General features: G+C 40.7%; 4 protein-coding genes across 13 annotated transcripts in view; 2 read left to right on the top strand and 2 right to left on the bottom strand.

Annotated features, from left to right (window-relative positions):
• LOC129172564 (nesprin-2) overlaps nucleotides 1-11,860 on the bottom strand; it is a 60,249-nt gene extending 48,389 nt beyond the window's left edge. For 8 of the 9 annotated variants that reach the window (XM_054762456.1, XM_054762447.1, XM_054762448.1 and 5 more), the window contains exons 1-19: nucleotides 11,703-11,860; nucleotides 11,502-11,633; nucleotides 11,228-11,416; nucleotides 10,256-10,389; nucleotides 10,020-10,125; nucleotides 9,242-9,622; nucleotides 7,497-7,655; nucleotides 6,922-7,077; nucleotides 6,607-6,845; nucleotides 4,003-5,992; nucleotides 3,353-3,687; nucleotides 3,129-3,273; nucleotides 2,833-3,033; nucleotides 2,132-2,394; nucleotides 1,907-2,057; nucleotides 1,304-1,447; nucleotides 1,084-1,215; nucleotides 827-1,009; nucleotides 509-646 (exon numbers count right to left, since the gene is read on the bottom strand). In XM_054762456.1, the coding sequence (XP_054618431.1) occupies nucleotides 509-646; nucleotides 827-1,009; nucleotides 1,084-1,215; nucleotides 1,304-1,447; nucleotides 1,907-2,057; nucleotides 2,132-2,394; nucleotides 2,833-3,033; nucleotides 3,129-3,273; nucleotides 3,353-3,687; nucleotides 4,003-5,992; nucleotides 6,607-6,845; nucleotides 6,922-7,077; nucleotides 7,497-7,655; nucleotides 9,242-9,622; nucleotides 10,020-10,125; nucleotides 10,256-10,389; nucleotides 11,228-11,416; nucleotides 11,502-11,633; nucleotides 11,703-11,717 (5,193 nt within the window). In that variant the 5' untranslated portion in view covers nucleotides 11,718-11,860. The remainder of the gene's footprint in view (nucleotides 1-508; nucleotides 647-826; nucleotides 1,010-1,083; nucleotides 1,216-1,303; nucleotides 1,448-1,906; nucleotides 2,058-2,131; nucleotides 2,395-2,832; nucleotides 3,034-3,128; nucleotides 3,274-3,352; nucleotides 3,688-4,002; nucleotides 5,993-6,606; nucleotides 6,846-6,921; nucleotides 7,078-7,496; nucleotides 7,656-9,241; nucleotides 9,623-10,019; nucleotides 10,126-10,255; nucleotides 10,390-11,227; nucleotides 11,417-11,501; nucleotides 11,634-11,702) is intronic. The other variant, XM_054762454.1, reaches the window with a different exon arrangement.
• On the bottom strand, nucleotides 11,734-25,580 carry LOC129172568 (nesprin-2-like). 2 transcript variants are annotated; one of them, XR_008567035.1, is made up of 15 exons: nucleotides 21,500-25,580; nucleotides 20,134-20,205; nucleotides 19,827-19,946; nucleotides 19,550-19,716; nucleotides 18,963-19,425; nucleotides 18,686-18,844; nucleotides 18,454-18,604; nucleotides 17,581-17,739; nucleotides 17,340-17,507; nucleotides 17,170-17,271; nucleotides 16,851-17,003; nucleotides 14,902-15,086; nucleotides 14,374-14,481; nucleotides 13,576-13,730; nucleotides 11,734-11,878 (listed from the first exon to the last, which is right to left on the bottom strand). XR_008567035.1 is itself a non-coding variant. In XM_054762463.1 (15 exons), the coding sequence occupies exons 6-14, from the start codon at nucleotides 18,733-18,735 to the stop codon at nucleotides 13,935-13,937; spliced, it is 1,167 nt and encodes a 388-aa protein (XP_054618438.1). In that variant the 5' UTR covers nucleotides 18,736-18,844; nucleotides 18,963-19,425; nucleotides 19,550-19,716; nucleotides 19,827-19,946; nucleotides 20,134-20,205; nucleotides 21,500-25,580; the 3' UTR covers nucleotides 13,586-13,730; nucleotides 13,921-13,934. The 2 variants fall into 2 exon arrangements, 1 of the variants encoding a protein (XP_054618438.1); XM_054762463.1 differs by lacking the exon at nucleotides 11,734-11,878 and adding an exon at nucleotides 13,921-14,025 and having other exon boundaries at nucleotides 13,586-13,730.
• On the top strand, nucleotides 22,030-23,512 carry atp5mj (ATP synthase membrane subunit j). The gene is made up of 4 exons (XM_054762464.1): nucleotides 22,030-22,147; nucleotides 22,815-22,938; nucleotides 23,098-23,118; nucleotides 23,397-23,512. The coding sequence occupies exons 2-4, from the start codon at nucleotides 22,815-22,817 to the stop codon at nucleotides 23,408-23,410; spliced, it is 159 nt and encodes a 52-aa protein (XP_054618439.1). The 5' UTR covers nucleotides 22,030-22,147; the 3' UTR covers nucleotides 23,411-23,512.
• gareml (GRB2 associated, regulator of MAPK1-like) overlaps nucleotides 25,034-25,702 on the top strand; it is a 15,715-nt gene continuing 15,046 nt past the window's right edge. The window contains exon 1 of the mRNA XM_054762459.1: nucleotides 25,034-25,326. Within this exon, the coding sequence (XP_054618434.1) occupies nucleotides 25,215-25,326 (112 nt within the window). The 5' untranslated portion in view covers nucleotides 25,034-25,214. The remainder of the gene's footprint in view (nucleotides 25,327-25,702) is intronic.

Here is a 25,702-nt window from a genome sequence, read left to right as displayed (position 1 = left end):
GGAGTGTGTATTTAGTAGTCTAGCTGTGTCTATTTGTGTTTACAGTATCTGACAGGTAAGTACACCGCATTTTATTATATCTTCTCAAGGGGCAATACTATAGATGAAATGAAACTTGGATATAATTTACACAATTACAATTACACATTGCCCCTGGAGAAGATATACTCTAATAAAAATGGTAGCTCAAACGTGACATATATGATTAACATTTTAAGACCAGTTGAAAAATTGCAAGAATTTACATTTTGCACTGCTGGATCTTAATAAGGTTCAAAGTAGATGCAAAAAGAAGAAATGGGGGTGAGACAATTTATTGCAAACAAGCATTAAAGTGAAATAGGCGGTTCATCAGCTGATCAAAAGTTTAAGACCACAGCCCTGAGCCAGAGGATCCGAATGGCTACCCATCAAGACACACGACAATCCTCGGCCCAAATGAAGGTTGTTACTGGTGCAGAGTACAGTCCTTGAGTGTGTGTGATATTAAATGCTTGGTGTTACACACCTGCAGGGAGTTTGCATGATTCTGGAAGCCTCTGGCTGTCAAAACAGAGCAGGGAGTACTTAGCCATGCCTGGGCCTCATCTAACCAACAGGTGGCGCTGCACAGAAGGTTTTCATACTCTTGCAGAAAGGTGGGAATCTAGAAAGGCGGATAAAGGTATTGGGACAAACTTAATTTTCCCCATAGAGAATATATTATGGACAATTCTATGCTTCCAACTGAGTGGAACAGAAGCTGACCTCAAAAAAGTTGGATAAAAATCCTACAGACACAACATATTGTCTGTAGGCCAGTTGTCCTATGTGATGTATGCCTGACCTTGTTGAAGAAAGCAGTGCGCTGCTCTGCCATCTGTGCCGCATCTTGGTAGAGCTGCTGTGGATGTGTCAGCTGGTCCATGAAGATATGCGCTTGGTCTGGCTGCTCCTCAACGAGATCCTGCACCTCACTCTCCAGCAGCATCAAGCGACTGTGACATGAGTCCAACTTGTCCCACACGTGCTGGAAAACATAGGACACTTAAAAGTGAATGACCTGTGTCTCAGTGAGTCCAACGTTAATGATACCTCACTTACTTTTAGATCATTCTGAGCCTCAGTGACAGTGGAACTAAATTGCTCCAGTGATGTCTTCACTTGGTCCAGGCCACTAGTCAACTCTGCCATTTGACAAGCCAGTTTTCTAACTGCAGGGCTCTGCTCTGTTATCTGCAGAGAAGGTCCAAGTATGTACAGTACATACAGAAATAACAGACTATTATACAAGAATGATGGAGAATGGTCTCATCTACTATACCTTCTTTTCAGCTGCCTGCACAGACTCCTGAACGGTTTCTATGCGCTTGCCAATATCACAAGGAATGTCAGTATATTGCTGCCGCACACTGTCCTCAATGCACTTTAGCTTGGTCTTCTGAGCAGACAGGTCTTTTCTCAGCTCCTTTACAAGTTAATAGGTAGGAGAAAAATAAGATTGTGGGCAAAATGTCATTCCGGCAAGCCATTTTTGCTTTGAGACAGAAAAATATTCATGAAGAATAGTGCTTTCAATAAAAAAATGTCATAATTCAAGACATCGTTCACAACATAAGGTACACCTGCACAATCTAAGAGCAAATACAAAAATGTAGTGTATTAAATTACTTTTCTTTAGTTTAGTTTTGCACCAGTACAATCTACACCCACAATAATGCTCCAGTTTAGGCCTCCATTCAATTAACCGCGAGCCTCCTATACAGTAGTTGCCAGGTGTGTGGTTAACAAAAGCAACTATAATGCGTAACCAGCATCCAGCAGCTTCATCTACCTCTGTATGCTCTTTAAAATGTTGTTTGTGCTACTCAGCTGTTGTACACCACTCATCACAGGTATGAATGCTAGCTGATGTATAATATTCCACCTCGTGTTGTTGTGAAGTCCTGTTGGTGTCCAGCACGGTGATAATGGTGAACAAGCTCTTCTCCACCTTTCCTATCTTCTCCACAACCTGTTGTCTCTCTTTCTCTTCCATCTGGGCAACAGCTATCACACTGAGGTTCCTTTCCTTCAAACTGTAAAGAACAGCATTCTTTTTAGTATGTCTGCTAAAAGGATCTTTTTCTGTGCATCTCTGAACCAAACTAACCGTGTGATATTTTCTTGAATCTTCACAAGCGTTTCTCCAAAAGGTCCAGGTAGTCTACAGGGCTCTTTGGAGGTGGTTAAGCTTAAAGCGTGCTCCAGTCTGTGCTCCAGGGAGGCCAAAGCCTGACGCTCTTGTTCCAGACCAACCTGTTGCTGCTCTGCCTGGACTAGAAGCTTCCGGAGTTCATCTTGGGTGAAGATTGCAGTGGAGGAGTCAGGAACTTTGACCTGGAGTGTAGACAGTGTGCTGCAACACTGCTCCACCTATGGAAGAATATACAGTACAGGATATTTTTTATTATTACACAGTGTGCAGTTTGTGAAGAGTTGGGACACTGGCCAAAGAATAATAATGGTGCTAGATGTACGATTACTCTATTGACCCAAATATAAGAAGTAGGGCTGTCAAAAATAGAGTGTTAACAGTGGTAACTAATTTATTTAATTGGTTATGTTATTTTTTTTTTTGTTTAATTAACACATACACATCATGGCAAACCACCCCTCTCTGTTATGACAACAGACGGAGGCACAGTCACCATGCGGCCCAACAGAAATACAAAGAAAAACAATAAGACATAGTTGCAAATGGTGATTACTCATGATTAATTTGAAAACCGTGATTAATGTGATTTAAAAATTGAATCATTTTACTGGTCTAATAAGAAGGTTTGGTGTGTTTGTATGAAACGTAAGACTTACACTAGTTGTGATGTCTTTCCATTCCTCAACTCTCTGATCTGTTTGTGCCATGAGCAGGCCAACACCATGCCTCAGTGATACCCAGCGCCTCCACAGGGCACCGAGTTCACCATCCTTTCCAACTCCACAACCCTGCATGGGACATCTAGATCGGAGTTCTTCGATCCTTCCAGCAAGCTCACGAACAACTTCCATCAGACCCTTAATGGGGGATTAAACAAAACTTTCACAAAACTGTATGAAAATGTATTTAAGAGACAAGACAGGACTCACAAATAAAGTCGTACTGGGCCTACCTTAGCTCTTTTGTGTTGTGCAGCACATTTATCATATGAGGTCACTTCCTCTGAAGCACATTCGGAGAGCTGTGCTTCAAAACCAGTAAGATGATGTTGTATGTCTAAATGGCAAACCCTATGGCTTTGTTGTCGAAGTTCACATCTGTGACATACAATTTTTTGTTCATTACTGTGTAAACCCCAAACCCGAACACAAGGCAAAATAATAACAGAGCCAATACCTCTGCAAGGAATCCAGTCTGAGCTGAGCTTGAGCCTCCAGTATGGCCCGTCCCACCAACAACTGGCTGACGATGCTGATGTGCAGATCCTCAGTCTTTGCACAAGAAAGGCAGGGTTGTTGGGGCACCAGTTCAACAAGGTGCTGGATGTGAGCTTGAAATCCATCTTCGAGGGCTTCAATGGCCTGCTGAGTCTGATGTTGTTCCTCTGCACAGTCCAGAAATCCACCAGGAGCTGATAAAAACGTAATCTCAGCATTATGAAGGAAGCGAATCGCTCCTTGAGCAGCCCACTGGTAATCCTTTAAGGACTCTCGCGCCTTGGACAAACTTTCCTGTTGAATATAAATTCAAGAGACATTAATTATGAGTAGCTGAAAGCTCAAAAAGAAGGGGAATGGCTAACAATCGTAAATAAAATTACTTGTGGATGAGAGATGATGTAATGATAAGTGACGATATGTGCATCCAATAGCACTGCAGCTCTGCTTAGCAATTGGCTTTGATCTGATAGAGTTCTGTGGGGTCACATGCGACAAAAGGCAATGGCGGATCTTCACCCCAGGAACTTCCAAGTCATGGGTGGTGAAACTCGGTGTGAATGTGTTTGACATGAAAGGTTCCACTGTATAAATAATATCATGGCTTACCATCTGTATGTGACATTTCTGCATGGCAGCATCTTGAAGTAACTGCAGATCACTGTGACTTTTTAGGTTGATTTTCACTTTCCAAGCCAGAACAAGCAACACTCGCATCCCAGACTCCATGTTTCTCCAGATAACCCAACGCCTTAGTAGCGCAACATCAATGGCTTTTTCGTCTGGACTGACTGGTTCAGTGCCTTGCAGCTCCTTTGTTGTTCTTTGAAAAAACTCCATTAAAGCAGAAAGCTCGGAGGAAAAGCGCAAACCCAGAAGAAGCTTGCATTCTAGATGTTTTATCTCATCTGTGGCAGCGCGCTCCCAAGCAATGAACATCTCCACAGTGCAGCGAATGAATCGCCTTTCTGAATTCAGCTCTGTTGGGTAAAGCTCTTGAGCGATCACCTCCAGTTGGTCTGCTGCTTCTTGACACTGTGTCTTCATCATTGGGAGCTCAACTAAGAGTACCTGGCACACTCCGAACCGCTCACCCAAACTTAAAGTTCTATTTGTGGCCTGCTGGATTTGCTCTTTTCCAATGTCCCTTGAATCCTCCATTTGTTTCTTCAGGTGCACATACTTGTCTAGCTCAGAGATGTGAATACTAAGAACTTTGCACCTGTCTTGCAGTTCTCCAATGGTGCACAGCAGAGAGCTACGCTGCACCTCCTTGCAGTGTTGAATCTCCTGTACTTGACACTGGTGCTCCATGAGCATGTGCTTCAGAATGGTAATTGTTGAGGGTGTTTCCTGTGTCACAGGGAACCTCTGCTGGTCCAAACAAGAGGTTATGTTCTTCAGACTATCCTTAATGGTCGCTAGTTCCTCATCAGAAGAGGTACGCTCATGAATCAGCTCCTCCAAATGCCAGCTGGTTGCAGTCTCTTGTGCCAGCAAGCCATCTAATTCCGTCCAGATGCCAGAGAGCCGGTTGACAAGGTAGCGGCTCTCCCCAGGGGTTAGGCCTTCTGCTACTTCCTTGCATCTTTTCCCCAAAGCCTCAACCATGGTTAGATGTTTTTTTATATCATCAGCAGCTACTTGGTGACTTTCTAGCTTGCTCTCAAGTGAGCTGATGTCAACTCTTAAGACGTTTTCGACATGAGCACAAGGGTCTCTATTAGCACTTCTTTCTTTTAGCCATGCATCCATGCTATCAAGTTGGAATAATAGTTTCTCCCTTTCCTGTAGATTTGCTGTCATTGTGTGGAGAACATGATCCAAGCTTTCAGTGATGACTTCATACAGATCTTCTACTGCATTCAACATTTGATCCTCATTATCCATGTCAGAAGCTTCCCCAAGCTTCATGTTAGACCTTCTGGTCATTATATCAGTCCGATATTTCTCCATCTCAGCAATCTGAATACGAGCTTCTTCTGGGAAAAGGGACAACTTCTTGCAAATCAAAATATGGTATTCCATTTGCTTTGCCCATGTGATCCAGTCTTGGGACTGCTTCTCAGCTACAAAAACAGCATCGGGACCACAAATGGAGGAGGTGGTTCTCAGTAAGGCCCCTAACTCTTCCAGGTAATGTTTGATGCCATACTTCTCTTTTTGTCCCAGAGAGAACTGGAAAAGAGAATCTGACATGGACTGTAAATGAACATGCAGCTGGTTGCACATTTTTAAGTTTGTGCTCAGACACATCAATTCAAATGTGCTTTTGTTGTCATGGCACAGCATGGAGTCTTGGATAGCTCCAATTTTGTCCTTAAGCTGTTTAGCCTCCTTCATAAGAAGGGAGGATTGTGATGCAGCGTTAGCGGCGTGCCATGAGGCTCTCTTGATATCTCCTTTCAAAAGCCTCCAATCATCCTGGACATCTCCGAGCTGAGCGAGAAGAGCACCGGAACTTTCAGCATCACTCAAATGCACGGCTAAGTGGCTACTCAATGCAAGAAGCTCCTGCCACATTTCTTCGCGATGCTCCAGAGATTGTAGCAGGGTGTTGAGTTTTTCAGCTTGTAGACTGCTGCTTCCCAACGTATGTCTGAAGAAAACCCAAAATAAAAGACCGTTTATCAAAGTTATACCAGACAAACATGAACATACAAAACGGCTGCATATGGTAATCGGGACAGTTGCCTCGGGTACATCGCGAGCATCACTCCCTCACTCTATCGCTGTTTTTCAAAAATTATTTATAAATGATGGTGTTTTGTGGTTGACAAGGCCCATTATTAGTAAAAAAAATATTGAAAGACAAGTCGTATGTAGTATTCTGATCACCAGGTGTCAGTAATGACACAAAACTTTGATGAGACATGATATTGGATAACATTACCTTCACAATGGATGGAGTCATCCAAGGCATGTCCAACATAATAGAGTGAAAAAAAGCTCACCTCCCATTCCGTGTAGAAGTGCTAAGTTTTTGGCTTCTTACTTTGTCCTTCTTCCCCACTCTGTTTGAAACCCTTTCTTTAGAAAAATAAAACTGGCGGCTAACTTGTTAACAGCCTTCATTAATAAACTGAATGTCCTGTGACTACGACTATAAGCCATCTGACTATTTTATTTCATCTTGACATTGTAATGTGTACTGAATCCTATACATACACTACAAAGATGATTTTTTGAGATTCCAACCATGACTCCACTCACAAGTTCATTTTGTTCTTCTGAGCTGCTACGGCCTCCAGGAATGCTTTGGTTTTTTTCAGCTGATTGTGATACTGTTTGACCTGATCCAGTTGTGCCGTTTTGACTTGAACTGTAGCAGAGGCATCCAGAAGCGCGGTACTCCATTGGGCTTCCAGCCTTTTCAAAACATTTGGACCACAAAGCTGAGATAAACTGGTTTTCATCATGGCAACTTGGTCCATCACGCAACGCTTGTAGTCCTGCAGGAGTCAGAATGAATTGGGTTCACATTTGGTGATTGGAGGCATCTATAAAAAACAATACTCTTTTATGTACCTCTGCCTCCTCCAGCTGTTTAGCCATGGCTGAGATATCCAGATGTGCTGGATGATAGCGACATAGTAAAATCTTTTGGACTGTTCTGACCATTCTGATCTCCGCTTCACTGGGTGACGACTGAAGGCACCAATTTAAATCCATGTATATTGTCCTCTGTAAAACAAACAACTTAGCAGTCTCAGTGGGGTGGCCAAACTTACTGAATTTACATACTATTTCCATTATTGCCTGTGGGGGAGAAAAAAAAAATCAAAATCCAACAAATTGCTTTGTTCAACCACGCTTTGTTTCAACAAATTTGTCCAACCATATAAAGTTCCACATCACATATGCCTGGTTGTGCACTCCTAGGAAGCAGCAGGAAATTCCTGCATCTTAGATCCTTCCTCTCAGATGCATTATGGGAATAAACAAACAGATCGCTGGTTAAGTTATCTGCTCACTGTTCCGTGACTATCATTACGTTTTTTTTAAATGGGGTATGAACAGTTACTTGCACTGTACAGTGAGAACATCTGAAAGACAAATCTCAGACAAGTGGAGATGATATTATTAATAGAGCGAACACTCACATTTACAATGTTGCTTTTTTCTATCATGCTCTGGATCTGAGACAAAATGTCCTGCATGGTAGATCTGCGTCTATATGACGGCAGTCCAGGTGATTCACACGCCCTCTCTTGGTCGGCTGCCAGCTCTTCTGACCTCTCATGCTCCATGTCTTCTCCGATCTGAGACGAAACACACAAAAAGCATTGGTGGTGTGTGCATTGTTAGTTTTGATCCCTGGTGTTTGTGCTCAGATCATAACAGGGCTTCCTGTTAATGTTACGATGTTGACGGTGGCCAGGCGAGTCAGTACAGTTAACCCAAGAATGTGCAAAGTGTGGAGCAGTGTGCCTCCGGGCAGAAGAACCCAATCCGGGGCTGTTATAGCCTTGGAAGCACTGCCTTGATGGCTGGTTTTAAGAATGAACTGCTATAATGCAGATAAGCACAATAAACAGCAAACATGTCTACTTGTTTGATGATTTTGAATTAGCCTCTTAACAGTTCGTAGCTTTGAAGTAGTAAAAATGACTATAATTTTAAATAGAACTGTTTTTTGTCATTATTTTGTATATACTGTATATTGGTTGAATTATTCGCATTTATTGGCATTATACAGAGAGATGTTTGTCCTCGATAGACCTACAGCTCTATTGTATATAACACAGGTCAAGCTATAAATAGTTTTGACAGTATTTTGGGAATTGGTGGAAGACTTAGAACAAGGTCTCAATAATGAGATCACCACACTGCTTACCATAGTTATCACTTTCCATTTCATAGTAGCAGATCCTTTAAAATTGTTCAAGGATACTATCTTTATCCTTGATGATGGTTTGAGCGGCTTAGACCAAGCATGTGGCCAATCTTGGTCTGCATTTCTCCACTTTCTCATTTTATGATGTCTAATTTCACTTCACTTTTCACTTTCACTTTCCTTTTCCTTGACGCACTGCAATCAGAAGAGTCTGCGTCATGCTTGGGAGATATAACGGCGGTTAAAGTTAAGAAGTTAACTTTGAAAACAACAACAACAACACGCGTCCATGTATTCATCCGCTTGAAACTAGTTCTCTTTTTAGTTGTGTATAAAGTATTAATTTAAGGGAGAGCGAGGGCCGCCTGTATGACAATTCTAGATCCGAGTTCAGAGATGGCAAATATTCAAGCCTTAGCAGACGTCTATCCTCTCTCAATGCTCATTTCTACTGTGAAATGACCATTTGAATTGAATATATTTGTAATTACAAAGTTTAGTTAATTTAAATAGGATGAAAATGCTTGGGAAGCACATGAATGTCAAAGTCTGCAGATGGACAATGAAAAAAATATGATTGGAAAATGTCAAAAGGTGGGCGGAATAATTGCATCTACCAAATGTCAGCGATATCCAGGTTTGGTTGAAGAATCATGGAGGTAAAATAGAAAAAAGAAGGAAAATGTCAAAGAGGACAAGCAAGGATGGCCAACTTCTACCTGCCGGAAGCTGCTGTTGTCCAGTTTTGTTCAATATGTAGGTTAGTAAACACACTTAACCTCATGTGTGTATTTAGCAAAAAAGCGCAACATTCATCATGTGGACCAGTTCAATAAATGCCATTTTGTTGACAACTATTGGGTTCCTACTCTTTCTGCTGTAACTTGGATTTCCCAGTGTGAGACTATTCAAGAACGACTTTATATTGACATTTATGTAATGATATACCCTTTTTTAACTACAAAAACCACAAACTGAGAAGAAACAAGATGAGAAAGAAACATGACTTACTTGCATCCCCTCTGCGTCCTCCAATGACAGTAAATCTCGCACATCGGCCATCGTGTAATCAGTCCATCTCGTTGGAATCAAATGCTTATTCTGCCGTGTTTGTGCCTCAGGGTGACTTTTATCTGTAATGTCTTCTTGTTTGGCATCCGGAAATGTGTCATTGATGAGGTCACATGACTCGGAGGCCACAGCGTGTGTCTTTTCATGGGTTTCTGGGTATTGTGGTAATTTGCCATATGTAGTTTTGGACTCCCACATTTCAGTGTTGAAAAATCTTGAGGAGGTTTCTGGAGACAGGTTTGATTCGGAACCAACAGGCTCGTCTAATGTCTGAGGTACGCCGGCATCTTTGTCTACAGTTTCTTCAGTGTGCTGGAGGTCCTCCACAATTGCATAGAACACAGTATTATGAAAAAAAATACAAGAAGACAGTTTAAATATTTGCAAAATTATTAATGTAAAAATCAACAAAAATGGAAAAACGAGCAGTGGAGAAAAAGTAATAATACACTTTCTCACCTATAACGCAAAGCTCAGATGCAGGCTGTTTTTTCTTTAATATACATGTATATATATGTTGTTAGCATATCTACTTGGGTTGGTTCACAAAATATCAAAGCATCCTTTAATATTACCATATGCCGCCCTTGGTGGGGAAAAGTTTGGAAACCTCTGGTTTTAAATAAATCTACTCAGACACTGATTGCAATGGAGGAATTCAAATGTAGTGCTGAAAACAGTACTAACAGTAGAAGATTTTCTATATTTAGACTGTTACCTTTTCAGCCAGAGATGGTTCTGATTGAACTGTTTGGCTCCTGAGTTTCTTCCCCACATTAGTTATGTTGTCAACACAGTTCACTTTCTGAAAAATGGACCTCAGTCTAGGGGTAGAACAGAGGGCAAAGAAACAGTCAGTGAGTCATATCGATATTTGCTGTTGAGAAGCTTCAGATTTCTCAATAAATGAGTATATTCATTCAAAATAATGGTTGGGCCTTATACTGTAGGTACCTGTCAATGTCTTTATTGATTGCTTGGATAGTCATGGTGACATCTGCTGGAAGCACTTCTTGTATTCTGGACTGTGCAGTCTTCTGCAGGTTTGAAACGCCTGAGGACAATACTCGCAACCTTGCATAACAGTCCTGAGAAAAGATATTCTTGTGTTATTCAGGAAAAAAAACAATAGTGATCTCGATTCACACTAACTTGTGATCAAATTTTTAAATGTCAACGATTATTTTTTCAAATTTTACTTGATGAGCTGCATCACAAACAAACTCATTTTACTCATGGGCTCACGCTGCACTGTCGCATGACTCACTCTCCCCATCCCACCAGCGAGCCTCGCCGGCCAGGGCGAGTTGGCCCCACTGCCCTGGCCCTGCGAGGCGTGCTGGCTATCATTGATCAGAGAAACGAAACGAAACGAAACGACCACATTAATTGACTGACTTTTCTTTGGACTTACATGCATGAATTTGGAAGTGATGTCATGTTTTCAACTTGATGGATTAATTTATTTTTCATTTCTATTTTGAAAAAGTCCAGGAAGTTTCTTTAAAGCACAACAAAACAATGATTCCAATAATAATGATCATAAAAAATGTGATTTCTTTCAAACGGAAGCAAATGGCACTCAACATGGTGTGACGTGTGTTTGTGTGTGAGAGAGTGTAAAAAAAAATCAGCCCAGAGAATCATGATCAGGGGTGCTGTATGGGGGGGAGAAAGTTAGGACAATTCCAAGGGTCCCAAAAAATGACAGTGAGAGATGTGAGATGTGGTGACAGCAGAGGGACCAGGGGATCCCAATGTGATTTTTTTTGGAGCCCAGATTTTCTGGCGGGACCCCTGATCATGAGTCACATATTTTGCAGAATGTTGCAGCCTGCGGCCGACTGTGATTAACATTGTATTTATTCCTTCAGAAGTCGAATGTAAAAATAGACATATTCTAGAATATTCTTGCCTGAACTTTACCTGCATCCCACAGCAGAGTTGTTTACACTGGCTGCTAGGATCCTGCGCCATCTTGTGGCTTTGGAGTGGACTGCCTGGCTGGTGCAGCCCGGCTTTGGATTCAGACGTGCAGCTGCTGCAGATTGTGTCCTTAAATGTGACAAGTTGCGCAAGACCTTTGTCTATGTTTGCTATTTGTTGTAGCAAAGCCTACAGAAGCAGAAAGAATGGCTGATAATTAACACACGCAAGTAAGTCAAGCACACAATGATCGCATGTGTAATGCAAGCATCACCTCCAGAGCCTCTACACTGATGATGTGTGTGGCTGACAGTTTCTCCTGTAGGAATGTCAGTTTGTGGCGGCAGTCCTGCAGCAAATGGGCAAAATCTTCCACCCTACCTCCCTCAGGGCAGGAACACATACCCTGTGGGCGCAGTCTGTGAGCACAATCACACAAATCCATCATTACAATCATTCACAATGAAGACGTTACCTGAAGATTATCCATGGGAGATGAGTGGCAGGATGCTTCAGTCCATTTTAGTTTACTTTCAGGTGGACCAGGCAGTGATTTCTCCCGTTTAGGTACACTGCTGAGACTCAAGTGCAGCTCACACCGGACTTGGCGGGCCAGAAAGAAGCCGTGTCCAGGTCTCGTGGTACCTCTGGCTACTTGCAATGACAAGAGGTCAGCTTGAGTAGCGCTGCACAATCAGCAGGTAAAATAAGGCAAAGGTTAGATTACGTTTCCAAATGATTTTAATTCCTCGCTGTTAGTTTACTTGTTACTTCATTTCTTTTATTGAATCCATCAATTAATCTACAGATTGATGCAGATCCAGATAAAGATTTTTTCCAGATTTTATTTTTGCACCCTAACCATTATCCCGATAAACTTGTGGTATGAATATTGTTGTGAACTAAATTATCACAATATTATCATTATATTGTTCAAATTTAAGAAGAAAATATGCACACACACACACTGAACATTTGGACTACCACAGATAGATTTTGATTTTATTTTTTAGACTTGGCACTTCCTGTTTGCCTGGCTCATAAACACATTATAATGGGACTGTCTGTGCAGCTTGTTCTTACAACTCCATACAGTAGATGGCATCGTAACTGCTTCTTATCACATCTCCATACATTCATGGCCAAAAATATTGGCATGCAAAATATGCCAATGTTTTTGGCCATGCCTGTATGAAATACAACCAAATCAACCTAATTTATACAGCCACGGCCAAAAACAATGGCATCTTTGGCATACCAATATTTTTTGCGTGACTGTATGTATGTACATACCAAATCTGACTTGGTCGTGCATCTGTTCATCAATAAAATGAGATAGTAGGTTTACAAAGATGTGAATATAATTTTATTCCACTTACATGGAGACCAGAGAACATCACAAATGTTTTTTTTTTAATTGTCCATGTGTCTACCGCTGAGCAAAATGAAAGCTGTATTTAAGTCAGCTGTAAGCAGTTGTAAGTCAACAACCTAATGTTGTGTTGTTAAATATGGTTAAACCCATCAGATAATGTTGCAAATTCTTGTGACAAACCAAAAAGCTCTGTTTTACCCGTCCACACACAAACACTGAGTCCTCCCCTGTGCAACCCAAAGCCACAGGTTGATTGCAGACCTGTGGCAAACCCTGACTGCCAGAGACTGATCACCGGTTTTTAACTAAAATCGGATTTTAAGAGGTTTTGGGTGTTTTAAATGAATGTTGTGTTAAAAAAAAAAAAAAAAAAACCTTTAAGAAAATGGTACTGAAACACTGAAAAAAGTGTTCAGTAGAGGCATGTGCAAGTAAGCTGGGAAGACAAGCAGTTGAGTGCATGTGCATGTTATAGTGTCATCGCCACCTATTGGCCTGCAAGCATTTTACACTGTTTGCAATGGTTTTGATTTTTTTGAGACTGTGTTAACAATGATTGCTTTTTGCAACGTTGTTGTCTTTCCTGTTTTTACAGTTGCTCTCAACAGTATTCAAGTTGATCAACTTGCAGTAGCTTGCAACAGCCACCTGTATAAATGTGTTGAAAATAAATGTAATTTACAATAGTGATTGAATAATTTAGAGTCCAACTACACTTGGTCGTTATTGTGTAAATGTAACCTTAGAGTCTACAGTGGACTTAACACACACGTTTTCAACTGTGGGAGGAAACCGGAGTACTCAAAGAAAACCAGCGTGAGCACACGGAGAACACACAAACCTGCACACGCGAGGTTTCAGCACCGCTAACCAATGTGCCGCTGTATTGTAAAAGTACTGATCTAAATGAGGACTGCCTGGCCTTGAAGGGTGTCTACAGTTAGTAGCAAACAGTATGTGTCAGTTCACGCACCTGAGACAAGGCTTGACTGGCTGCAGAGCCTCCTTCCACCTTTCTTTTGTTTTCTGACTGCAGTCTTGAATTTCCTGTTTCAGGTCGTCTCCATCGCGCCCTCGCTGGCTCTTATTATTTTCAATGAATCTTAGCTCCTCAAGTGGTGTTTCGCCCTTGAATATATGAGTGCACATGAGTTATTCCGCCACGTTAATGACTGAAATTCAATGTAGTGTGTGTGGCTCCAAAAACACATAGCAAATCTGGCATTTCCAAAATGAGGAACAACTGGGCACTCCTTAATGAGCATGTAGAAACAAATAAGGGATGAAAAAGAAAAACAACAGATCAATGCGAACACACCCTTGTATGACACGTCACACCTCACTCACGCTTACAGTGAAGTTGTGGTACTGTTCCCACTGTTTGCCTGTCTTCTCTGCCGGGATGGTGTGTTGGAATGAATTTCTATGTAGAAATAACAAAAGGCTGGTTTCACACCATACAGCAAAAGTCCAAAGTTTCAACACATTCCCTCGCACTCGCTATTGAATAAGAAGGTGTGTCCAAACTTATGAGTGGGAGTGTAGTTTACAAATGTAGATGCAGAATTCTGTGTTGCCTAAATATAAGCAGTACCACAACATAGCAAAACTACAGTGTCCTCGCTAAACTGTCAAGTACAGTCAAGCATTACATTCAAATTACAGCTCAGCCTAAATGAATGAATGAATCAATGAAAGTCAAATAAGAAAATGCATTAATTTAATAAAAACTTTTTTGCATATGTAGAGCACTTTAACGCCATAGAATTACCTTTGCTGATATGTTTCCTCTTGTAAAAGCCACAAATGTCCCTTTTTTTCTTCTTTTAGCTCAGCAGCATGCGACCATTGCTCCAAATGCTCACTTGCTTTCTGCAGCCTGCAACACACATGCAGAGTGAATGCAGGCACGAGCATGTGGAAATACTGTACACACACACACACACACACACACACACACACATTAACACGCCCCTGTAGTTAATACTGACATCATAGCCAGAAAAACAAAACAAAGTTCAGTCAACAAGTAGAACTTGTTCACACTTTTTTTTTAATCTCAACTTTAATTATCGGAATTTTATTGGCTTTAAATGGCACTGATGACAGGGAACTTATATTAAGTAAACTCTCTTTTGCACAATTCTGTTTTTTCTTTTCAAGCCATTTTGATTGTGTTGAATGAATATAGGTTATTTCAATGTGATCAGAATTTATAATTTTTTGCACATAAAGACAATCACTGGCTTTGGAAAAGCAAGCATCAGTCATTTGTCTGCATACACTTTATATATGTTACCTGTGGAGAACATCCATATGTGTCTTTTGCTGACGTGTGTCTTGTTGAACTTTAACCCACAGGCAGTTCTCCTCTGAGTAGAGACTGTGATGGCTTTCTGGACGCAATATGGAGGACACAGCATGCACCTCAGTCAAAGGGCTTTTTGAGCGCAGGTCCTGTGTCTGGAGATCATAATGTAGATCCTGATGAAGACCAGAAATACTGAAACTCTTTCTCTTGCTGGATGCCAAAGATGACACAATTTAATATAATTAGCATACAGGAGATGCTCTTATTCAACAGCATAAATACAGTGTGTGTCAATAGTTCTGCTAAAACAATGCAGAATTTACATGAGTTGGAGAAATGCACAATACATGCAGGGGGAACAATGTGTGCCTTTTTTCAACTAAATTCCCTGTCATGTACAGATTTGCCAATATGGACATTTCCACTTTCAGATTGAGCAGGTGCATGCACCTCTTCAGGAGAAAGCCAAAGCTAAAAGATCATTAATATTTAGTGTACAATTCTGTGAGGATAATTCATAATGCCAAGTATAGAGAACATACAAACCCTTTATTTTTAAAATCACAGATATTAAAATTCGCAGATTTAGTACACTTTCAAACCGCTAGAATAATGTATAAAGTTAATAATAACTCGTTACCCAAAAATCTAATCAAGTATTTCTCAATCAGAGAGGAGAAATATGATCTTAGAGGAAAATTAAACCTAAAACATTTATATGCGAGAACAACGCTGAAAACCCACAGCATTTCCGTGTGTGGAATTAAATTATGGAACGGATTGAGTAAAGAACTCAAACAATGTACAGAGATGAGCAAATTCAAAAAACAATACAAGCAGTTGATGTTTGCCAAATACAAGGCAGAAGAGTCCTGATTGTTCTGTCAGGTTTGTTATTTTATTTTATTTATTTTTTTATTTTCTATTTTATTTTATTTTATTTTATTTTTTATTTATTTAATTAAATTTTATTTGTTTATTTATTTCTATTTATTTATTTATTTATTTATTTTTTATAATTTTCTTTGTTGTGTTTAAAAAAAAAAAAAAAAAGCTTTGTTCTTATTTATTTATTTATTTATTTAGTATTGTCATCATTATTATTATTATGAATGTTCTCTCTTTTTTTGGGGGGAGGGTTATCTCACCGTTATCTATTATGTGTTATCCTGACTATCACTGAAAACATGACATGGAATCCAGGAAGTGAACTACATGTACTGTACTAGATGTAGAATGGATGGGGGGTAGGATTAAATAAGCTTTGCTTCTTCCTACTCCTTTTGGACATGTGGAACTGTCAAAAAATGATTCACGAGATGTATTCCATTGTAACCTTCATGTTCAAATAAACTAAACCAAACCAAACCAAACCAAACCAATTCTTAAAGTAAGCCCAGTCCTGCTGATGCTTTACGTTGGCTCTACAAGCAAAAGTTCTCAAATAAAGTGAATCGCAGGTAACATGGGTGGAACAGTCCTCTCAATAAATGAGTCATACTGTGACTATGTTGATGTCTGTTCATTCTTTTCAAACATCATTGCACATATATCGGGGAGTAATGCATTTGGACACCTGCACATTACAGCTACAAGGAGTGAAAACTGAAGAAAGTATGAAGTTGGATGCCTCTTTTGCAGCCATAAGAGCATCCACTTTTTTGAAAGATTTTTGGAAAAAAATCTGTATTCTAGTTCAGGGTTTCTCAACTGGTCTCAACTAAAATATTACTCAATTTTCTGTTCAAAAAAACAGTCAGATACAGGTATATCAAACAATGACGGTATATTAGATACTTTAATGTCATTTTAGACTTGCTGCCTGCGACCCACTTTTGAGTCCCTACCCACCAGTTGAGAACCACTGTTCTAGTTCATCCCAAAGCATTACGATACAGATCCAACACTTTATGTAAGTGAATGGGTTAACCACTTACCTCGACTTTTGTTGGAGTTTCTGCAGGATCTGAGCCACTAAGGCCAAGGAAGAAGTCCTTCTCATTTGTTTGTCTTTTAGTCTGCCTGGAAAGTGCTTCAGTGACAAGATTTTTAAACTCCTCTACCTTATTTCTCATCTGGCTCTCCATCACCTGGGAAAACCGTTTATGGTGGTAAACATCTCGATGTGCATGTTGTATGACTCGACAGTATTACTGTAGGTGCAAATGTTAATTAGGTTCTGTATGTGACCATCAGCTCAGCTTGAGCATGTAAACCAAAAGTGTTGGAAAAGTAAAGCAGAGTTTCATATCAAACCTGCAGCTCAAGAGGGGGCTCTGTACTCTGAAGAAGCACTCCAACCTCAGTAGCTCTTCTGTGGAAACACTCCATATTCCCCTCTTGAGACCTAATTTCATTCTAAAAAGCAAAGACCATGTATGAATGGGTTAATTCTACTGTGAGAGTTGTGAACAAGATACTTTTACCTGCAAGGCCTTCACGTCTACCTCTGTGCAGAATTCTGGGGAGGGAGCAAAATGTGCAAGCTTGTTTTTTGCCCAGTTGTCTACCTCCACCCCCAGCTGCACCACCCAGTCCCACAGACTAACGCCAAGATGTAAGATCTCAAGGTGGGAATCAGTTCTTTCTGATATCTGCAGTAATATTAGTTCCAATCAATGCTACGTACTGTACCACAGACAATTGGGAATAATGAAATAAACTCACATCTAACCAGTGGTCCATGAGAGCATCTGCTTCCCTCTCAAAAGGGTTGAGGTTGCATTCAGGGATCTGCTGTAAATTCATGTTAAGTTTCCAGCAAATAATGCGTATTTCCTTTAAAGTGTCCTCAAGACCACTTAGCTCTGCTTTTGTTTCCTGAACCTGCAAAAATCACCCAATCACACATTCAACATAACATTTATTCCAGTATAACTTGTTTAGAGAAAACAAACAATAACTTTGTACAAGCCAATGATTTAGGTATACCAGAACAGCATGCACTGTATTATGTGTCTTTATGTGGTATATGTGTAACTTATGCCCATATTACCAAGTCATTGTGTACTCTATACCAGTGCTTCTCAACTGGTTTGGCCGTGGGACCCAGTATGTGACAAGCAGAGACCCAAATTGTGGATTTTTTTTCAAATCAAACTTCTCAAATATCTTATTTTTAAAAGGGACTGTTTGCAACACAACATGAACCGCAGCGGTGAGACGCTGTCCTCTCTTAATGGTGCACTCTTCTCCAGCAGATATCTGCAGCTGTGTGTCGGTCGGAAGGCACATTAAGTCCCCACTCGATGGCCTTCCCCTCCCGCTCAAGCTCGACAAAGTCGCTCATAAGCATGGCATGCGCCATTCACAGACATCGGGTCATTATGTTATTATTATTTTGTGCCCAGGCATAGACCTGTGACCCACTGAAAACGGCTCCACGACCCACCAGTTGAGAATCACTGCTCTATACAACATATGACTTGTTGTGCAGGTGTAAATTAAAAGTCAAATTAATCACTCAAATCAATTGCAATCTTTTTTACCTTATTTTTGGACCTTTTGCCCAGTTTGATTGATAACTTTGTGTCCGTATACCTTCATGTGTAGTCGCTGCGTGTTATCTTTCCCAATATAAGAGACTTTTTCATGAATGGTGCTCTCTGCTTTCTGCAGTGTCCCATCCACCTCACCACGGAGCACCTGAAACCTCCTCAGCAACTCTTTTAGGACACAACACTGCTCCAGCCTGCATTTGACCCAACACACATTTGTGTAGCAGTTGTGACATTACACTGTAAATCAAAAAGGGAAACACACCCGTTTTTACCGTTCAGTCACAGCTTTTGTTGTCCCTTGCCATACAGATGCTAACTCCATGTGTTGCCTGTCTGTGGTGGTTCCAGCTTGAGATGACGTATCACATGAATGCTGCAGCTCAGAGACGTAACGAGCAAGTTGGCCTTGCAGGCTCTTCAAGGCACGTTTCCTGCATGCAAATAAACAAAATAACAAAAAGATGGAAAATGCTAAAACAAGACAATTTTTGCTTTTTCAACCATCTCAATAATATTTAACTTTGAACAAAAAGTAGTATTTTTGCGTACCTACGCTGTACAGCAGGTAAGGTGGGCCAAACTGCTCAGCTGCAATCTTTATCTCAACGAGAGTTCCTATCAAGTCCACTCTCCTCTGGATCAAGCACTCTTGCTCACTTTGGCTGCTTCTTCTCGGCTCCTGAGTTTGTGTCCTTGTGTCATTCTCCTCCCGCCGACATAGGGGACGCCGCTGTGCTTGGACCTGAAGAGGCCACTTGTTTCGTCTCCTGCAAAGGCTTGGTTCTGGTGGACTCTTATTGTCCTGCATCTCCGGCTGTATCTAAATTGCCACCAGTGTCATCATATTCTTCCAAAGTAGTTTGCAGCTCCGGCCAAGATTGTCTCTCCTGCTCTTATCTGACAACCTCCTGCTTTGGCATCCCCGTCTTGACTTCCATCGCTGCATCCAGGAAGTGATTCAGGGAGTGGGCAGCTGACTGAACCCACTCCAGTCCCTTGAGAAGATGGACGTCTTTGCAGAGAGAGGAAGAGGATGTAGCTTCAGGCTCACTTCGCCACTTTGATCTGTTCTCATTTCAGACTCTTTTTCACACTAATTGATGTTGCAACATTAAAAATGGATGTAATTCACTCACAAATAATGTGACAATGGCTCAATTTCAGTGGGTTTAGACCAGGGGTGGGGTGTGAACGTCCCTCCTTTTTACTTCCCACACAGTGCAGCGGGTACGTTAAGTTGTGTGTCACATATTTGCTGACTTGTGTTTGTTTGGCACCACGGGTGAGGTAGTTGTCTGGATCCCTGCATGTGAAAAGCTATGTAAGCCATGAAAAGGTTATCTCAAACTGACTGGCTCTGTCTACTTGCAAGTCATGTTGCCAGCTTGTATGTTAAAAGTTGAAATTAAATACTTCGGAAGCAACTGGCGGACCGGATGTGGCACCTGAGCCGTAGTTTGCTCAGCCCTGGTTTAGACGTGTAAGTTGGATATCAGTCAGTCAAGGAGGAAATGTCCACTGGCTGCAGATTGTCTGTGATGAGAGTCATAAGAGTGTACAGTAGGACTTTTCCACACTTTGGCCAAATACTTTTGTCCATATAAGGCATCACCAGAGCCTATTTTAATCTTAGCTCATAGAGTATATAACAATTAAAACCAATTCAACAGTGAACTGTACCATTAAGTCTTTGCATATTATTTGCCCATTGACATCTTACCTTCATGGGGTTAAAACTTCCTGCTTGCATGATGCTGTCTCTCCTGTTGAGCTGGACGCCTGACAAGGAAGTCTGGGACATTAAAGAGCAGCAACGTAGTTGGAGGAGTGAAGAAACAAAGATGGGACAGTCAGCCTATCCAATTAAATGAGGATTAGAGCTGTATGCATTATGGTGCTGTGGCTTGTGTGGGTCAGCAGCGTAAGTGATGTAAGCAACATAGAGTTATTTATAATGTCAGTTAAATATGCAATATTATTGTTGCAAAGGAACTTGATAAACGCATAGATGTGTGATGGCAAACCTATAATGTTATAATGTTAGGAACAGCACAGTCTGAATGATACATACAGTACATATACAGTCGTCCTTCGTTTGTCGCGGTTAATTGGTTCCAGACCCGACCACGGTAAGTGAATTTTCGCGAAATAGGATTCAATATTAATTTTTAAAAATATTTTCAGAGTTAAAGTATAGAAAACCCGTCCTAAATATTTTTTTACCATGATTACAGCCCTGTAAACATGAAATAACACCCCTGTAGTCACCTTTACACTCCTATTATTCTTTGTTTATGCCACATTGCGCAACACAAATACGCATGCTACGAGATCACGGCGGGGACATAAGAGGCAGCACCCGCTCATAGCATGTAGCAAGCTACTGACCTAACTAGTGAAGTCAGGAAGAACGACAAAGTAAGAAGCCAAAAATGTACCACTTCCACATGGAATGGGAGGAGAACTTTTTTTCCCCACTCTATCATGTCAGACATGCCATGGATGACTCCATGCAGTGCTAAGGTAAAGTAATCTAAGCCAATGTCTCATCAATGTAGCATTACTGACACCTAGTAGTGACCAGAATACTGCATGTACCTTGTCTTTCAATATTTGTGGACTAATAATAGGCCATTGTCAACCACAAAACAGCGATCATTTATTTAAGTATTTTTTCAGAAACCGCGATAGAGCGAGGGAGCGATGTTGGAACCGGGATGTATCAAGGGACGACTTTTAAATAACACTCATAAAATTGTTTTTTGATTAATGGAACGTTTGAATGTGAAATAGATGACTAATTCTGGGTCTCCAGTCTTTTTTAAGGGATTTTCAATGTTACAATAACAAAAGTCATATTTTTAAAATGTTTTTCATATTAAAAAACTTTGTGGAAACATCAATTTACCCAAAAGCTACTTATCTGACGATGCTAGATTTAAGATCAGCTGATAAATTCACTTACTTACAAAATCCAAAAATAGAATGATACCCATTGAGCTAAAGTCTCATGACTAAATAATATAACATTTTTAATACTACTATTTGTTTCTACCTGCAAAGGGAGTTTTGTGATTTGATTCTACCTGCAAGTTCTGTAGTAGTAGCTGCTGCTGGGCCATGATTACAGTCTGTAGGTGGTCTTTCATCTCGTACGACAGATCCTGCCCTGGCTGATTGAGAATTCACCATGTCACAAACCTGATATAATACGACATGTTCGAACCTGATTCTGCTTGTTTTCTGATGGAGGTTTTTGCTTGGCTTGAACCAGGCCAGCATGGTAGTTGCTCCCCTGCGGCGAAGTTTCTATCCCCTGCTGTGTAAAGAAATGTCCACTAGGTTGAAGGTCAGGGTCAGTCAAGCATTTCATCAGATTAGTGTAGGGTTACAGAGAAACAATTGCTAATTAAAAACAAACATATCCTCTCTCAGTATTATCATTGTCATTTATTATTCACTATATTAATTCAAAATAAAAATGTAATATTTCGTGTTTTTATTGTGATGATTCTACCATTAATAATACTACAAATTCAGAAATGTCAACCCAAGAGTAAGCACAGGATTAAGAATGCCTAAAGCAAGTGTGGTACCATATCATTCCATTCGGTGGCGCTCAAGAGGAAAACCGCATCATTTAGCGTAGAAGAAGCTTCTCCACCACGACTTTGACATCGGGCGACTGACTGGTGCTAGCTTGACCTTCTCTCTCCTGCGTGAGAAACACAAAGGTAATGTCTACACATTTTAAATGATTTTTGTCATATACTGACCTTGCACTTCACAGTCTCTAGGAAGTGGAAGTATATTTAACCATGTAGTGCTTGCTACACGCATGTGTACGCTTAAGCTAGCTAACATATAGCTAAGCTAGTTTAGCATTCGCTAGGTTGGACATACCATACTCGTGATCAATTACAATCAATCAAATAATTTGCCAGCCTATACAAAAGAGGGTCATGCTAGCATTTAGGGTGCAGCAATAGTTTAACTTTGTCACAATAAACTACAAATAGTATTCAAGTGATTGAGCATTTGACAGAGGCAAAACTTGAACCCTTGTTGTCTTTGCCAGTGGTGTTTTTCCCCATAAGTCATAAAAGACTTGAAATTTCCCACACACAGCTCATTGCGCTCTACAATACACCCACTGTAACTTTAGGGTGTTAAGCCTTAAGGGACTGACAAGCACGTGTGTGCAACATTTAAGTAACATTTACACAGCTGAGGGTCATGCTAGCATAATGGGTGCAACAATATAATGTGTTAGCTGTGTCACTTTCCACTGCAGATATTAAAATGATTGTAGTTCCTCAGTTCTTTCAGCTTTTAGGCTAACGAGCAGAAGCAAGTGAATGAATTGTGAATATTGATTTCTGATTTTGCTTCTTCCCACAGATGGCCGGACGCATGTTGGCAAATTGGTGGTCCAAGTTGGGCCCATACTACACCAAGGCATATCCGGAGATGTGGGTGGGCCTTGGCATCATGACTATCCTCTACTACAAGATCTCCTATGGAGGTGAGTTGAGGATTTGATAGGTCAATAGACATCTTTCCTTTTGCGCAAGATTTTGAGGGTGAAATGCCAGCAATCCAAACAAATCATATTTCTAAAAGGCATGTGGATTAATGGAAAATGATGTTAGTGATAACAATGTGTTTTCTGTCCTCATTCCAGGCAAGAAGGCTGTGAAGGCCAGTAAGTAAACATCACTTATCTTTATTTATGACAGTATTGTTTTTTAATAGTAGTAATCATTTTACAGAGTAGTAACCCATGCTTGCTATGGCCAATGTAAATAATGCATTTTGGAATTGAATGAGGTTGTTTTGTGGAGTTTGCAGTTGCATATCTTTTCCTCTAGATGTCATGTCACTAAAATAAATAATTTTTTTCTGAGCAAATATTGCATAGACTTTTTTTTTTCTTTTTTTTTTTAAGCCAAGTTGTCCTAAATGAGTGTTTTCTTTTTGCAGAGCCAGCTCATTAGGTTTGAAAGCCCACTGACCAACCCCACCTGCTGTAAATCTGACCGCCCATTCCCGATTCACGGACATCTTGTTAATATGGAATTAATAAAATTGTCAACCAAGTTTCATTGTTTATGAATTAAATTGTCACCTGTGTGGGGCCCAAGATTCCCCATTTTTTGTTGATATATCCATCCATTTTCGATACCGCGTGTCCTCGCTAGTGCCGCGGGTATGCTGGAGCATATCCCAGCGGGGTACACCCTGGACCGGTTGCCAACCAATTGCAGGGCACATATAGACAACCGTTCACACTCACATTCATGGACATTCTGTATTAATTCATAGTCAATGTAGAGTCTCCAATTAACCTACCATGCATAATTTTGGAATGTGGCGGAAGCCACACAGATGTTCCAACAAAGCTACAAACCCCACAAGCTCCTGACGATGCCAAACAATAGTGTGTGCTTTGCCACATATTTAATACAGCAGCATAAGCGTAATTACGACATGAAGCTCACGTGTGCCGTTTCCCCGCAGTATTGTTTTGTTGAAGTACTGCATGGCTGTGAGCATCATTACTAGCCCGTGTACCTAATCAAGCGGCTGGTGTGTACAGTATGTAGATCTTACTTACCCACGGTAGCAGGACTCTCTGAGATAATTGGTCTTGTCAGGATGAGTCACTCACTGGTCTGCTGTGTAGGCGCTTTTCTGACATTGCGTCTTCCTCCCAATGGTACCGATGTTATGTCACAAATGCCTTAGCAGAACCACCACATTGACTATTGGACATTACATATACATACAGTTCATATACATTACTGTAAATGGTAAACAAGGCTACTGTTCGATGAACCTTCAAATTCAATAACATTTTCGTATTAGGCGCTGAGATGGGTCAATGATCGGCAGCAACGTTGGTTTTCTTTTATTGATACTCATCCTTCAGTGTCAGGTTTAAAACAAAAACTCTTTTGGATCTTCTGGGAAAAAAGTGTCAGCGTCTCCAAAAAACTGCGATAAAAATACCCTTTTTTAAAACATACACCCTTAGAAGTAACATCAATAGAGATGCACATTTTGACGTATGCTTTGGATGGGGAAAATAATGCCATCTCGTGGACAATTAATTGAAAATAACAAGCAGTAGTCCCAATTAAAATACTAACAAACGATTTCATTAGTTTATTTACAAAATGTGGCATTTTCATGAGACATTTTTTGTTGTGAGCAACAAATGTGTCTTTTTTTTAATTAAATGTTTTAAAATTCAATAACTTCCGGTACATTTCGCCTATATTCATTCAGTAATGGCAATTCAAATTGCTTGGAAAATATATATATAGACTGCACAAGCTAAAATTCATCCTATAAAGAGAATCACTATTAATCACCGCTCTGTATGAAATATAAAATTGTATTTGAAAGCGAGACAAACAGTGCCATCTGGTGGAGTACTTCAATACCATTGGCTTGTGCAGGTGTACCTAATGTTGTGGCTCAATATCAAGCATGTGGGATGATTCGTTCGTGTTGTGGTTATTCTAAAGTGAGTTTTTTTTGGGGGGGGGGCGCTACTTGTAGTTCACGTGCACGTACAGGGAGCGGAGGAGGGGGGAATGTTAAAGCCCTCCCTCCACAGGCGCGCACACTCCTGCTGATCCTTCTCTCCTCCATTCAAACATGGCGAAAGTCTTAAAGCTTACTACTCCACCAACACCTCCACCTCAATCATACTCACCTTCAACCAAACAAGCACCGCCACCATCATCTTCACCCTCCTCCTCCTCATCTCCGGCACAGTGATGACCCGGGAGGATGGAGAAGTTGTCGGCGAGCCTGTCGGAGATCTCCTGGAGCCCGTTAGCGCTGCCGTTGGACGCGGTGGTCAGCAAGTTCCGTCTGCCCACTTTGGTCCGCCTGGCCCACGGTAAGACACACACAGGAACGCCCTTACCTCCACGGCTCTTACAACTTTGACCGTCTTCCGACAACTGTTGGCTAACGAACACTTGCTCCTCGTCTAAGAAGAACAATTCAAGCCCTGTATCGTGGTGATAAAACTTGTGATATGTCACGGACGATGAAACGCGTAAAACCGGGTAGTTTGGACGGCGAGTTGGAAAAACAAGTAAAATTTCAAGCGAGGTATTTAAAAACTCTCGTTTTTAATTGCACCAGATTGCGAGAAATGTTTCCTGTTTCCGGTATGGACCTTCACAATAAAATGTTAATTGTGAATGACAATTTTTTTTTTTTTTACGTTTTATAACGAGGTTATTCAACGAATTGTTTTGGCCACATTT

The sequence above is a fragment of the Dunckerocampus dactyliophorus genome, chromosome 19, assembly GCF_027744805.1.
Source record: "Dunckerocampus dactyliophorus isolate RoL2022-P2 chromosome 19, RoL_Ddac_1.1, whole genome shotgun sequence".
Lineage (NCBI taxonomy): Eukaryota > Metazoa > Chordata > Actinopteri > Syngnathiformes > Syngnathidae > Dunckerocampus > Dunckerocampus dactyliophorus.
Note: the sequence above shows the minus strand (reverse complement) of the source record. Positions and strands in the feature narration are given on the sequence as shown.